This window comes from Dasypus novemcinctus, chromosome 8 (assembly GCF_030445035.2).
Source record: "Dasypus novemcinctus isolate mDasNov1 chromosome 8, mDasNov1.1.hap2, whole genome shotgun sequence".
NCBI classification, from domain to species: Eukaryota; Metazoa; Chordata; class Mammalia; order Cingulata; family Dasypodidae; genus Dasypus; species Dasypus novemcinctus.
Genome location: NC_080680.1, coordinates 129,296,032 through 129,309,199, shown reverse-complemented (window position 1 = coordinate 129,309,199; position 13,168 = coordinate 129,296,032). Strand labels below are relative to the sequence as shown.

Genomic DNA, 13,168 nt, shown 5'->3' with positions numbered 1-13,168 from the left:
TCAGCACTGTGTGTGGGCCAGCTCATCGCGTGGGTCAGGAGGCCCTGGGTTGAACCCTGCACCTCCCATGTGGTAGGCGGACACCCTGTCTGTTGAGCCAAATTCTCTTCCCTGGAATTTTATTTTGAGATAACTGAAGCTCCACCTACAGTTATCAGAAATAGTGCAGACAGCCCATGTACCTTTTTCCCAGTTTCCCCAATGAAAACCTGGTTAAAAACTCTAGTGCCTCACCCCAGCTGGGGGGCTCAGTGACAGGAGGTCAGGGCAGCCCTCACTCTGGACCCTTCCTGGTGCCCTTTCCCAGCCACCCACGACCTCCCGCCCCTGGAAACGCTAACCTGGTCTCCATTCGTGGAATTTTGTCGTTTCACGAGTGTGTAAATCATACTTCAGTCCTGCTGGTAAAGGACAGTTTAATGGAAGAGTGGGGCCTGTGAGCTGCCTCCTTGGCCTCTGGCAGTCTGCCCTGCTCCTGGGAGCCCAAGCAGGTGAGCAACGAGGCGATAAGGCTCTGAAATGCTTGTGTACCCTGAAGTGTGCATTCCCCCTTGGGATACCGCACACGCTAGCTTCTCCCACCGTGTCTGGGCATGAGCTACTCTCCGGTTAGACAATGCCAACCTTGTTCTAGGCCTGGCTGACTGGGGGCCACGGGAGAGCTGAGGGGGCCGCAGGATTGCTGAGGGGGCTGCGGGAGAGCTGAGGGGGCCACAGTAGAGCTGAAGGGGCCGCAGGAGAGCTGAGGGGCCTGTAGGACGAGGGTGGCTAGTGGATGTGGGAATCTGGTGTCTCAGCCCATGTCTGTTGGAAAGTGCTCCTAGAGATGGGCAGGGCTCAAAGGCTCTTCCAGGGTGTGTTAGCCAAAGGGGTGCTGATGCAAAATACCAGAAATGGGTTGGTTTTTATAAAGGGTATTTATTTGGGGTTGAAGCTTACAGTTAACAGGCCACAAAGCTTAAGTTACTTTCCTCATCAAAGTCTTTTGCCACAGTTGGAGCAAGATGGCTGCTGATGTCTGCGAGGGCTCAGGCTTCCTGGGCTCCTCCCTTCCAGGGTCTTGCTTCTCTCTGGGTTCAGGTTTCCTCTCTCCCTGGGGCTGCCTTCTTCCTGGGCTCAGGGTTTCTCTCTACCTGTGGCTGGCTTCTCTTTCCTCTGTCAGCTTACTTCCTGTGGCTCCAGCTTAAGGTTTTGGCATCAAACTCCAACATCAAAACTCCAACATGAGAAACTCTCAGCTCGGTCCTAGGTCATGCCTTTTATCTGTGAATCCCCACCCACCAAGGGGTGGGAACTCAACACCCTACTGATGTGGCCCAATTAAAGCCCTAATCATAACTCAATCAGGCCCAGGTACAGATCAGATTACAAACGTAATCCAGTATCTGTTTTTGGAATTCATAACCATATCCAACTGCTACGCAGGAGCTGGGGGCACCACTGTCCACAGCACACAAGGACGCTGTCCCAACATGCTCCTGACAGAACAGCAGAGGGGACGGCACTGGGAGCAGCCCGGGAGGTGGATTGAGGGGTGCCCCGTGGGGGTCTGGAGAGGTCTGCGCGGTGGCTCCCATGGCTGTCGGGGACAGCTGGCAGGTGGAGGCCACAGTGGGCAGTCCTGATGGTATGTGTCAGGCATGGGCACAAGGAGATGCGCTCGGGGAGGGGACTGGGCAGCAAGGTAAGTGGGAGGGGACGCTAGTGCTTCCACGGTGCAGGGGAGAGAAGGAAGCATCCCCACGTGGCCATGCAGGAGCACGTGGCTGTGCAGGAGTCAAGCCGGGCTGGGGCTCACGAGTGCGGAGGGGCGCTGCTCCCCAGTGTCTGCATGGCCTGACTGGCCGCCTGACTGCGGGGACGAGGCGCGGTGCCAGCCCAGCCCTGGGCTCGCTGCACAAGCACCTCAGGCCGGCCTGTGGGCGCCGGGTGATGCGACAGAACCAGAGTCGCTGCCAAAACGTCTCCGGTAGGGCCTTCTGCGGAGGCCCCACAGGCCCAGGAGGAGCTGCCCTCGCTTCACCGGCCACTTCTGCTCCCCAGACCTGGCTCATGGCCGAGCTGCAGGACCTCAGGGTCTGGCTCCCAGCCAGGGCACCGGGCGACCAACCCAGGCTACCCCCAACCCCAGCCCCCACTCCAGTCCCCCCATTTCCTGCCCCCACTTCTACTCCAGCCTGTGGGTCTCTGCCTCTGCCAGGACGTCAGCATCCTGTTTGTCGTCTCGGGGCTGCTGCATGTGTACCAGCGCAAAATCGACAGCCAGGAGGACACCTGCCTGTTTGTCACGCGTCCCGGGGAGATGGTGGGCCAGCTGGCCGTGCTCACGGGCGAGCCCCTCATCTTCACCATCAGGGCCAATAAGGACTGCAGCTTCCTCTCCATCTCCAAGGCGCACTTCTACGAGTGAGTCTGCGCCCTGCCTGCAGGGCGGGTGTGTGGGCGCATGCCATGGCCTGCCGCGACGTGTGCGTGGCTGCAGGGTGGCGGGTGTGGCCGCGGTGCGTCGTGGCGTGCGGGCCAGCAGCACTGTGGGGCCTGCTTTCCTCCTTGTTTCTGGCTCGTTCTCCAGGTTGGCTTCGGTTCACTGCCCTGAGGTTTGCTGCAGGTGCACGGGGAGGGTTTTGTGATGTGGCTCCTGCAAGGCAGTCCCAAGCTCTCCAGCTGCCACCTCCGTGCCTGTCTGTGCTCGCCTCGCCGCTTGGTCCAGTTGGTCTCTGTCTGCCAGCCCGTGCCAACCCATTCCAACCTCAGTCGAGTCATGGACTCAGACGGTGCTGTCTGTTCCCGTGGCCCTCGGCTGTCAGCTCACCCTGGTGCTCGGCAATCGGTGCGCTGTCCAGAGCCTCCTGGGGGCTCCAGTCAGGCCTAGAGGGGTTGGGTCCTGCTCTGAGCCACCGCCGTGCAGCCTCGGGTTCAGGAGGCGGAAAGGTAGTGCAGCGGGCCAAAAGCCCTGAGACTCGTCCTCCGACCCTCGGAGAACAGGCCGGGGTGTTTGAGGCAGCAGGTGCTGCTGTAGGGGCGCGCAGAGGTGCAGCAGCCTGGTGCCCTCCTCGGGGGCAGGACCAGTGTCCGCTCCTCCGAGGTCCTGGGCTGTGAAGTCCGGCAGGGACGGGCCTGCCTGGCGGGCTCCTCGGCCTGGTGTGCCCTGGCTGTCGGCTGTGCTCAGGACCGCCTGGGGGGAGGCCCGTCCACCTTGGGTCCCAGGGAATCCCCTCCACTGCGTTCCCGCACCTTGCCTGCGGGGTGGGTCCGTGGGGTTCCAGAATCGCCCTGGAGCCAGGTGTTCAGCTCAGGGGCTGCCAACAGACCCCCCCTCCAAGCCTCTACCAGCTCCCGGGGCCTGCGAGGGGCTTTCTGTGCAGAGCCCTGTACCTGAGAGAGGTGGGGAGTAAAAGGAACAGAGACCCAGAGAGCAGGGAGGAGCCGCGCAAGCTGCCCCAGAGCCATGGCCCCAGAGCCGTGGCCCCAGTGTCATGGGGGCTGGTGGCGCTCAGTGGCAGGGAGCTGGGGCCCCAGCAGCAGGGGCCTCGGGGCCGGGCGCCCAGCCTCTTCCACTCTGTGCCGCTGGGGGATCAGCCGTCAGGCAGGGGATCTGCTGGCCTCACTTTCCTTCGTGGCCACTTCTCATGAGCCAGCCCTGACCCTTCCTTGTGCTTACTTCCCCCAAAGGTGGGGGTTTCTTCCTGCCAGGGGCGGTCCACTGGACCCCTGCGGGGGAAATGGAGTCCCAGGCAGGCCCTTGTAGTCACACAGGTGATTCCAGAATCCAGGAGCTCTTCAGATAAGGTGCTCTTTTGGAGAGGCAGGGGGTGTGAGCACGTCCAGCCGGGTGCTCTGCCATCCTCATTCCCCGTGTGGTCGTGGCCTCCCTACAGGGGTGGAGGCAGCTTGCAGGCCACGCATCCTCCCTGCGCAGTGGGCAGGGGGCAGGCGCCCACCCACTCTCCCCGCTTGCATTGTGGACTCCGCCCCACTCAGCAGACCCCAGCTCCTGGGACCAGCCACAGGGAGGGAAGGTGCTGAAGGGGGGCGGAAAGCACCCTCTGGCCCCCCACCTATGATCGGGCCTTCGTCCCTCTGCTTGGGAGAGGAACCCCAGGTGCAGATGCCGTGGAAGTGAGGTCCACGGCGCCCGGCGCCACAGCTGGTACCCCCTGAACTGAGCTGCACCTTCTGGCTGGTTCCCGCTGGGGGGTACAAGACGCAGCCGTCCAAGCCTCCAGTTCTTCCCACGGCCCCTCCTCCATCGCTGTGCTCAGGCCTGCGCCCACAGTCCCTAGAGCCTCGCTCTTGGCACCTGCTCAGCAGCAGACACCAGAGAGTGTGGGGCAGTCAGACCGTGTGCCTATGGCCAGAGCCTCCGGGACCCCTGCTGCGCTCAGAACCCCTCACCCAGGCCTATGCGGTCGTCCCCACCTGCGCCTGCTTCGGAGCAGCCGCTCTGCCCCGAGCCCGCTGGCCACCCTTGGTGCCCTGGTCTCGTGGACCTGCTGCCTCTCTTGTCGTCTCTTTAATGCACATGCAGGGGCTCTGCGTCCTAGTGCTGGGGTCGGGCCTTCCGTAGGGGCCAGAGAGCCCCGGGGGGTTGGTGCAGAGCTAGGAGGGGTGGCCTCGTGGTGCCTGCCAGGTGTCGCGGTGACTTTTATAAAAGTGAGGCACGGGCTCTCATTCGGAAGACCCAGTGTGTGGAGGGGCAGGCGTGGTGCCCGCCGCACTGACCATCCCCGCCCTGCAGGATCATGCGGAAGCAGCCAGCAGTCATCCTGGGCGTGGCGCACACCGTGGTGATGCGTGTGTCCTCCTTCGTCAGACAGATCGACTTTGCGCTGGACTGGATGGAGGTGGAAGCCGGGCGTGCCATATACAGGTGAGGCGAGGGGGACGGTCCCGCGGGAGCACTGCTTCCCTGGCTGCTCTTCTCCTGCGGCTCGTGCTCCCAGTTCCACGGGGAACGTGTTGGAATGGCCAAGTTCCTCTCCCTTCACCCCCTTGCGATAACCACGGCAGCAGGTTTCGTGGGGTCCTTTTTCATGCTTGTGTGTGCCTGAGCACATGCTGGTGCCAGGACACGTGCATGCAGGGCACACATGCACACCTGGGCACATGCACACACGCACACACCTGGGCACATGCACACACCTGGGCACACATGCATACCCCTGGGCACACGTGCACATGCACATGCCTGGGCACTCATACGCCTGGGCATACACGCACACACATGCCTGGACACACACGTACACATGTGGGCACATGGGCACACGCACATGCCTGGGCACACATGCACACCTGGGCACATGTACACACATGCCTGGGCACACATATGCCTGGGCACATATGCACACGCCTGGACACACGCACACACTTGGGCACATGCACACACTCACACACCTGGGCACACACATGCCTGGGCACACATGCACACACCTGGGCACATACCCTGATGCCTGGGCACACACATGCCTGGGAACACATTCGGACTCTTGACACGCACAGCTGCACCTGTTCTGTTTTCTTTCAGAGGCTGTGGATTTTCTTCTCTATATGCCCCACCCCAACAAGGGCAGCTCTCTAAGGCTTGGGTAGGCGCGTGCCCTGCCCCAGTGGCCGTATTAAGCTGGGACAGGGTGCGGGGACAGCCCTGATGGGGGGCGTGGACATGCAGCCACAGGTCAGACAGGCCTGCCTTGGGTTTTGGAGCCGTCCTCTGGAGAACAGTGTTGGGCTCCTGGCCCCCTGAATCAGCTGGGGCCTCCTCGGGGCTCCTCCCTTGGCCCCCCGAGGCCCTGCCCCCTCTGCAGCCTGGCATCTCTGCGCAGACACGGGGTTGAAGCGGGTAGGCTTCTGGGGGACGGGGGCCTCGGGACCACCAGACCTCGCGCCCTCAGCAGCTGCATCTGCTTTCCAGGCAGGGGGACAAGTCAGACTGCACGTACATTGTCCTCAGCGGCCGGCTGCGCTCGGTAATCCGGAAGGACGATGGGAAGAAGCGCCTGGCCGGGGAGTATGGCCGAGGAGACCTTGTGGGGGTGGTAAGGCTGAGGCTGCCCTGCCCCCCGTCTGGGAGGAGCACTGGGGGTATGTGTGGCTCCTTCAACTTCTAGCAGGTTCTAGGACTCTGACACCACAGCGATGGAGTGCATGCTCCTCCATCCTCTCCCAGCCTGCCTGGCTCCCCTTTTCCTGCTGTGTTCTGCTTGTGGCCTTCCAGCATCTCCCCGATCTTCCCAGCTGGAACGTGGCCTCGGGCCGAGCCAGCCCCCATGGTCCAGAGGCACAAGCAGGCCCCAAGGTGCTGGGTGCAGTCTGGCAGCCAGCTCGTTTTGCAGGTGGAAACATTAACTCACCAGGCCAGAGCCACCACAGTGCATGCTGTTCGGGACTCGGAGCTGGCCAAGCTGCCAGCAGGAGCCTTGACATCCATCAAGCGCAGGTACCCCCAGGTGAGGGTCCTGGAACAGGCCCCATCTTGTCAGGGGAGTGGGCTATTCGGATGGGGAGTGTGTGCACACAGGACGGCATGTCTGGGCCCGGTTCAGACCGAGACACATCCTGGGGGCAGCAGAGTTTGCGTCTCAAAGAAAGTGGATGGCCAGAGGGGGTGGATGGGCAAGGGGCTGAGCCCACAGCTTGCCAGGACTCAGCAAGGGCCACGTGTGGCTGCCACATGTGCCTGTTGGTGGGGGTCTCTGGGGTGGAATTGTAGAGACAGGAAGGGCACAGAACCAACACGAGAATGGCCGACATGCCTTGCAGGCTCGTGTGGGGCCTGTGCTCGGCACAGCTTGGAAAGGAAGGTCTGAGCATTGCAGCCGGAGGCAGGCCGGCAGGTCTGGCCTGCGCACAGAACAGGCCCTCGCAGCAGACGTGGCTGTTTTCCTGGTAGTCTCCTTTTCTGAGTAGCAGGAAAGTAGCTGAGGAAATGGAAAAGAACCTGAATGGGAAGGTGTGGCAAGAGAGTTGGCCAGGGCTGCTCATGGTGGTAGGTGGCCCTGTGGCAGGCACTGGCCCTGGTGCCCTCAGAAGGCTCCGTCTGCGTGGAAAGCACCGACCCTCTGAGCAAGCAAAGGGGCAGGCTGCCGTTGCTCACGAAGCCAGCTGGCAGCAACAACTCAAAGCAGGAAACAGACTATTTCTCTGAGTACCGTAGCTGTAAATCCTTCAAATATTAGCAAGTCAGAAGTACATTGTTGGGAAGCGGATTGGGCTCAAGTGATAGAGCGTCTGCCTACCGCATAGGAAGTCCAGGATTCAAACCCAGGGCCTTGTGACCTGTGTGGTGAGCTGGCCCATGTGCAGTGCTCATGCGTGCAAGAGTGCTGTGCCACGCAGGGGTGTCTCCCAAATAGGGCAGCCCCATGCGCAAGGAGTGCGCCCCTTGAGGAGAGCCGCCCTGCACAAAGAAAAGTACAACCTGCCCAGGAGTGCTGCTGCACACACGGAGAGCTGACACAGCAAGGTGACACAACAGAAAGGCTGGCATAGGGCTCAGCTGCTCTCTTCTCTCAGCTGCACACGGTCAGGCTCATCTCTCCCTGGGCTGCAGGATCAAAGATCTCTCCTCTTCTGTGTTCATGGAGTTCTATCTTTTCCTCTGTGTATTTCTTTTTGTGTTCTTAATTAAGTGTCCATTTACATAGCCCAGCAAGGAATCAGAGACTCAACCCTGCACACCCTAATGGCATGGTCAAATCAAAGCCCTAATTTTGATTTAATCAAGTAAATGTAAAGCCTTTGACGTTAAATCAATTAAAAGGTATAATGCTATTCAGCCAAAGGGGTGCTGATACAAAATACCAGAACTCTGTTGGGGTAGAAGCCCACAGATACCAGGCTGTAAAATGTAAGTTACTTCCCTCACCACAGTCTGTTGCCATGTGTTGGAGCAAGATGGCTGCCAATGTCTGCAAGGGTTCAGCTTCCCTCTTGAACTTAAGGCTTCATGATCCTAGCTTTTTCCAACATCAGCTGTAGGCTGGGATTGGTCTTGTCTCTCTCCCAGGGCTTATTGCTCTCCAGGCTCAGCTGCTGTATTCTGTCTATATGGTCAGTGATAGGCTATCAGGTGAACAGCTCCTTTCTCTTCTTGGGGCACCAGGATCAAAATTCCAACCTCTGCTCTGTCTTGTGGTTTTCTCTGTGAGTCCCTGCCCACCAGGGGGACAGGGACTCAATGTCCTACTGATGTGGCCCAATCAAAGCCTTAATCATAACTTAATCAAGTAAAAGTGAAATCTGTGAATCTACTATAGTCTAATATGCCCAGAGGGACACACCAGTTCACATGCATAATCCAATATCTATTTTTAGAGTTCATAAACAATATCAAACTGCTACAGGTATCATGCCCAGAGGAACAGATCAGTTTACAAACATAATCAGTATCTCTTTTTGGAATTCATAAGTATTATCAAACTGCCACAGAGATTATCCTGGATCATCCAGGTGGGCCTTAAATTCCATTACAAGCTTCTTTTAAGAGAGAGGTAGAAATGAGGAGAAGGTGAGGTGTACACAGAGCAGGGAGCCAAGAGATGCCAATCAGAAGCTGGGGGAGGCAAGAAAGGGTCCTCTTCAGAGCCCATGGAGGGAGCTGACACTGCCGAGGACAAGGAAGGGTCCTTCCCAGAGTGGGAATGGGCAGTGCTGATACCTCGATTTCATATTTCTGTCTGCCAGAACTGTGAGGGAATACATTTCTGTGGTTTTAAGCCACCCGTTTGTGGTCATTTGTTGCAGCAGCTGCAGGTTCAGTACCAGGAGTGGGGTGGTGTTGTAATAAACCCTAGACATGTGGAAGTGCTTTTGGAATTTGATAATGGGTAGAGGCTGGAAAATTTTGAGGGCATAATATTTTGGTAAGAATATGGACATTAAAGGCCCTTCTGGTGGGGACTCAGTGAAACAGGGAACATATTGTTGGAAACTGGAAGTAAGGTGATCATTATAATACGGTGGCAGAATATTTGGCTGAATTATGCCCTATGGTTTTGAGGAAAGCTGAGCTTGTAAGGGATGAACTTGAATATCTAGCTAAGGAGATTTCTAAGCACAATACCAAAGGCATGGCTTGGTTTCTTCTTGTTGTTTATAGTGAAATGTGAGAGGAAAAGATATGGTTAGGAAAGAACTGTTAAGCAAAAAGGAACCAACACTTGATGATTTGGAAAATTCTCAGCCCATCCAGATTGCAAAAGATGCTAAAATTAGAAGATTGGCTGTTGGAAACACATGCTCTGGAGAGAGGTCCAAGGACGTGACTGGATGACTTTTTGCTTGAAGAGATTATCCATGTAACTCAGCTGTCTCAGCACAAAAGCCAGGAAAGATTCTCTTTTTCATGGTGAGAGACCCACTAGGTTTATGAGAATGTTACACCAGCAGAAACACTGTCAGCTTGGACTAAAAGGAATAAAGGCAGTACACTGTGAAAGGGTGTCAGAGTCCCAGGATTCTACAGGCAGGAAACAGGTTGATGGAACTCCTCAGCTGCAAACACATGCTGTCCTCAAAAGAAAAAGAAACAAGAAAAAGAACTTTGGGTGTGGAGTCCAGAGGAGAGCGCCCTAGCTACAGAGAAAGTCGTCCCTAGGTATATTAGTCAACCAAAGCAGTGGCCCAATCAAAGCCCTAATCATAATTTAATCATGCCCAGCTACAGACCATTTTACAAATATAATCTAGTATCTGTTTTTGGAATTCACAAGCAATATCAAACTGCTACACTAGACCTAGAAACCTAATGGGATTTGCCTTGCTGTATTTCAAAATTGCTTGTGACCAGTGACACTTTTCTACCTTCTGTTTTCACTCTTTAGGCTTAGTAATATCTGTAACTTTTTTCTTATGCCTGTCTCAGCATTGTATTTTAGAAACAAATAACTTATTTTCTAGTTTCCCAGATCCACAGATGGGGAGGAAGTTTTCCCTGGGATAGATTACACATGCATGGTTTAGATGGCGATTGTGGACTTGAGTTCATGCTGTGCTTTAATGGGAGACTTTTAGGGGTGCTGCAATGGGTTGAGTGTATCTTGCATGTAAGACAGATATGAATCTTTGGGCAGACTGGTATATGAAAAAATAGCTCTCCAGAATATATAGTCACTTTCTAAATGCCCAGATCCTGCTATTATTACCTTATTTGGAAAAAAGGTTTTGCAAATGTAATTGAGTTAAGGATGTTGAGAGGTGGCAATCAATGCAATTGGGTACACCTGTGTCTTCTGTCCATCTGCATCACTCCAGAAGTTTTCTCGTGCCCTTTTCCCATCAGTGCCTCTTCCCACCCTGGACAGCCACTTTGTGACTTCTTGTATTAGTCAGCTAAAGGAGTGCTTATGCAAAGTACCAGAACTCTGTTGACTTTTATAAAGGGTATTTATTTGGGGTAGAAGCTTACAGTCACAAGGTCCTAAAGAGTCCAACACAAGGTACCATAAGAGGTACTTTCTCACCCAAAGTCATTTGCCCCATGTTAAGCAAGATGGCAGGAGATGTTCAGCCTTCCTTCTTCCTCTCAAGGCTCCGTGGTCCCAGCTTCTCCTAAGCTCGTCTGTAGGCATCAGGCTTGTCACTCTCCCTGGGGCTTGTTTCTTTCTGGGACCAGCTGCTCTGATCTCTTCACAAGGTCAGCTGTAGATTATCAGGCTCATCTCTGTTCCTGGGGCCTCTGTTCCTGGGGCCTCTGCTTTGTCTAATGAGCTGTCTCTCTTCCTCTGTGTTGTCTTTCTCTGTGTGTCTACTTCCATATGAGGGTCTATCAGCCCAAGGGAGTGGGGTCTCAATGTTGAGTTGCACTCTGACGACAGAGTTAATCAAAGCCCTAATCTTAACATAATTTAATCAGCTATCTCAGCTGAATCTAATACAATCAAAGGGTTATCACACCCAGAGGAACAGACCAGTTTACAAACACAATCTGTATCTTCCTTTGGAATTCACTATCAAACAGCCACACTTCTGTTCTTGGATTTCATGTAAATGAAACAATATAGTATGCAGTATTTTGTGTCTGGCTTCTTTTACTCAGCATAATTAATTTTTTTTTAAATTTATGTTTTATATCAATGTTACAAATTACTCAGTTAACATAAAATAATAACTACGATAGTAATAAATCTGTTTTAGTTAGTAGTTATGCTCCTCCCTTATTTTTGTTCATTCCTCCATCTTGAGAGATTTGGGATGATGTCTCCTCTGTTTCAGGCTGAGAAGGGACATAGATATTATGGGGCAGGGGAATGGAATTGTTTTGCATGTAATTGAAGATACTCCTTGCTTTTGGGATGGGGCTGGTCTGTCTTCATTGTTAGTTGTCCAGGGCAGGTCTGAAGAATTGGAGAGTGGGAGTTGACTGCATATCTGCTGGGTTTCAGGGCTCAGCTGGCATAGGAACAACCATAAGATTTAAGTTTCAGAAGTATACTTAACAGGCAAATTGAAAATTATAGGTTCAAATAAAAGGATTAGAAGAATCATGGTTAGGGGATTTATAAATGAGTACAACTATGTTATATTGGCTAAGTAGCTTTTCATATATTCCCAGATAGAGCACACCAAGGGGGTGTTGATTTCATGTGGCCATATGGCTTTCTTTTGGTGACTGGATGTCCTTAGGACCCTCAGGAGCACTTTTGTTTGAGGTTTTATTTACTGTGGCATTTTGTGACATCTGGCTGAGCCTGCATAACTGTAACCTCTAGAATGTCATCTAACTCACTTGGAAATCTCTTAACCATTAAAACTCTATTTAAATAAAACAAAACTATTTAAAATATTTCCCCCTTCTGGTCAAGGTCTTTATTTAGTACATCATTGATTAATGCTTGGTAATAATCCCTCAGTGCCAGGGATGTTCATCCCTGGGAGTCATGTCCTGCACCGAGGGGAGGTAGTGAGTTTATTTGCAAGTTTGTCTTAAAGGCCACATTTGAGTAACCAGGAGATTTTCAGGAGGCAACTCATAGGCATTAATTATAATTAGGCTTAGTGTCATTATTCCAGGAATAGGGTTCATAAGTGCAAGCTTTAAGTTTGAGGACTTGGCTTATTAGCCTGTTTTCTTTTATTAGGCAAGGCGTTTGACCATATTATTTGAGAAAGTACCAGACTTCCCTAAGAGGGAAGTTTAATATTTTGTCAGCTACCGTGAGGACCTCTAGCTATCCAGAAAACATACTATGGCAACAAGGATACCTATCTATCACACAGAAGTATGTAGCCGTATAATGTTCAAGCTGTTCAAAAGGCCCTGTCTGTTGAGACACCTGACCATGCCTTGCCTTTATCTTCTTACAAAGTTTATCAGCATAATATTTTACCAGCTTTATTGAGATATAGTTCACATATCATACAATTCACGTATTTAAAGTGTACAGTTGAATGGTTTTTAGTCTATTCACAAATAAGTGCCTCCATCGCTATCACCTCAGTTGATTTAAGAAAATTTTTATCACCTCATGAAGAAGCACTAACCCTTGAGCCATCACTTCCCTATTTCTCTCTTCTGCCCGTCCATCCACCCACCCTCTATCCTAAGCCCTCTGCAGCCACAAAACTACTTGCTATATCTTTGAATTTACCTATTCTGGACATTTTGTATAAATGGAGTCATTTACTGTTTGGCCTTTTGTGCCTGACTTTCCCTCACTGTAATGTTTTCAGGGTTCAGCCATGTTGTAGCATGGGTGGACGCTTCATTTCTTTTTATGGCTGTATAATATTCCACATGTGAATATACCATATTTTGTTTATCTCTTCATCTGTTGATGGATTCACCTTTCAGCAATTGTGAATAATGCTGCCAGGATATTATTTTTGAGATAAATTTTGTTGTGTGTATTGCTGGTGCATTCTTTTTTCTATTGCTAAGAGGAATTCCATTGTATATCATAATTTGTTTATCTGTACTCCTGTTGATAGAGATTTGAGTTTCTAGTTTAGGGTAGAATAAAGTTGCTAAAAAATTCTTGTACAAGTATTTTTGTGTACAAATTTTTGTTTCTCTTGGTAAATATCTAGGAATGGAATTTCTAGGTCATGGGGGAGCTGTGTGTTTAACTTTGTAAGAAGTGCCCAACACTTCTCCAGAGAGGTGGTGCCATTTCACACGGCCTCTGAGCGTTCTGGTTGCTTCCCGCCTGGCCTTGCTGATGCTGGGCTT

At 52.8% G+C, this 13,168-nt stretch overlaps 1 protein-coding gene across 13 annotated transcripts in view; it reads left to right on the top strand.

Moving 5' to 3' along the window:
* PNPLA7 (patatin like phospholipase domain containing 7) overlaps nt 1-13,168 on the top strand; it is an 88,887-nt gene that overhangs the window by 42,848 nt on the left and 32,871 nt on the right. For 9 of the 13 annotated variants that reach the window (XM_058302792.2, XM_071217141.1, XM_071217140.1 and 6 more), the window contains 4 exons: nt 2,201-2,406; nt 4,739-4,870; nt 5,912-6,081; nt 6,333-6,436. In XM_058302792.2, the coding sequence (XP_058158775.1) occupies nt 2,201-2,406; nt 4,739-4,870; nt 5,912-6,081; nt 6,333-6,436 (612 nt within the window). Of the gene's footprint in view, nt 1-2,200; nt 2,407-4,738; nt 4,871-5,911; nt 6,082-6,332; nt 6,447-13,168 lie in introns of all 13 variants that reach the window. The other 4 variants (XM_071217143.1, XM_071217142.1, XM_058302791.2 and 1 more) reach the window with 1 other exon arrangement.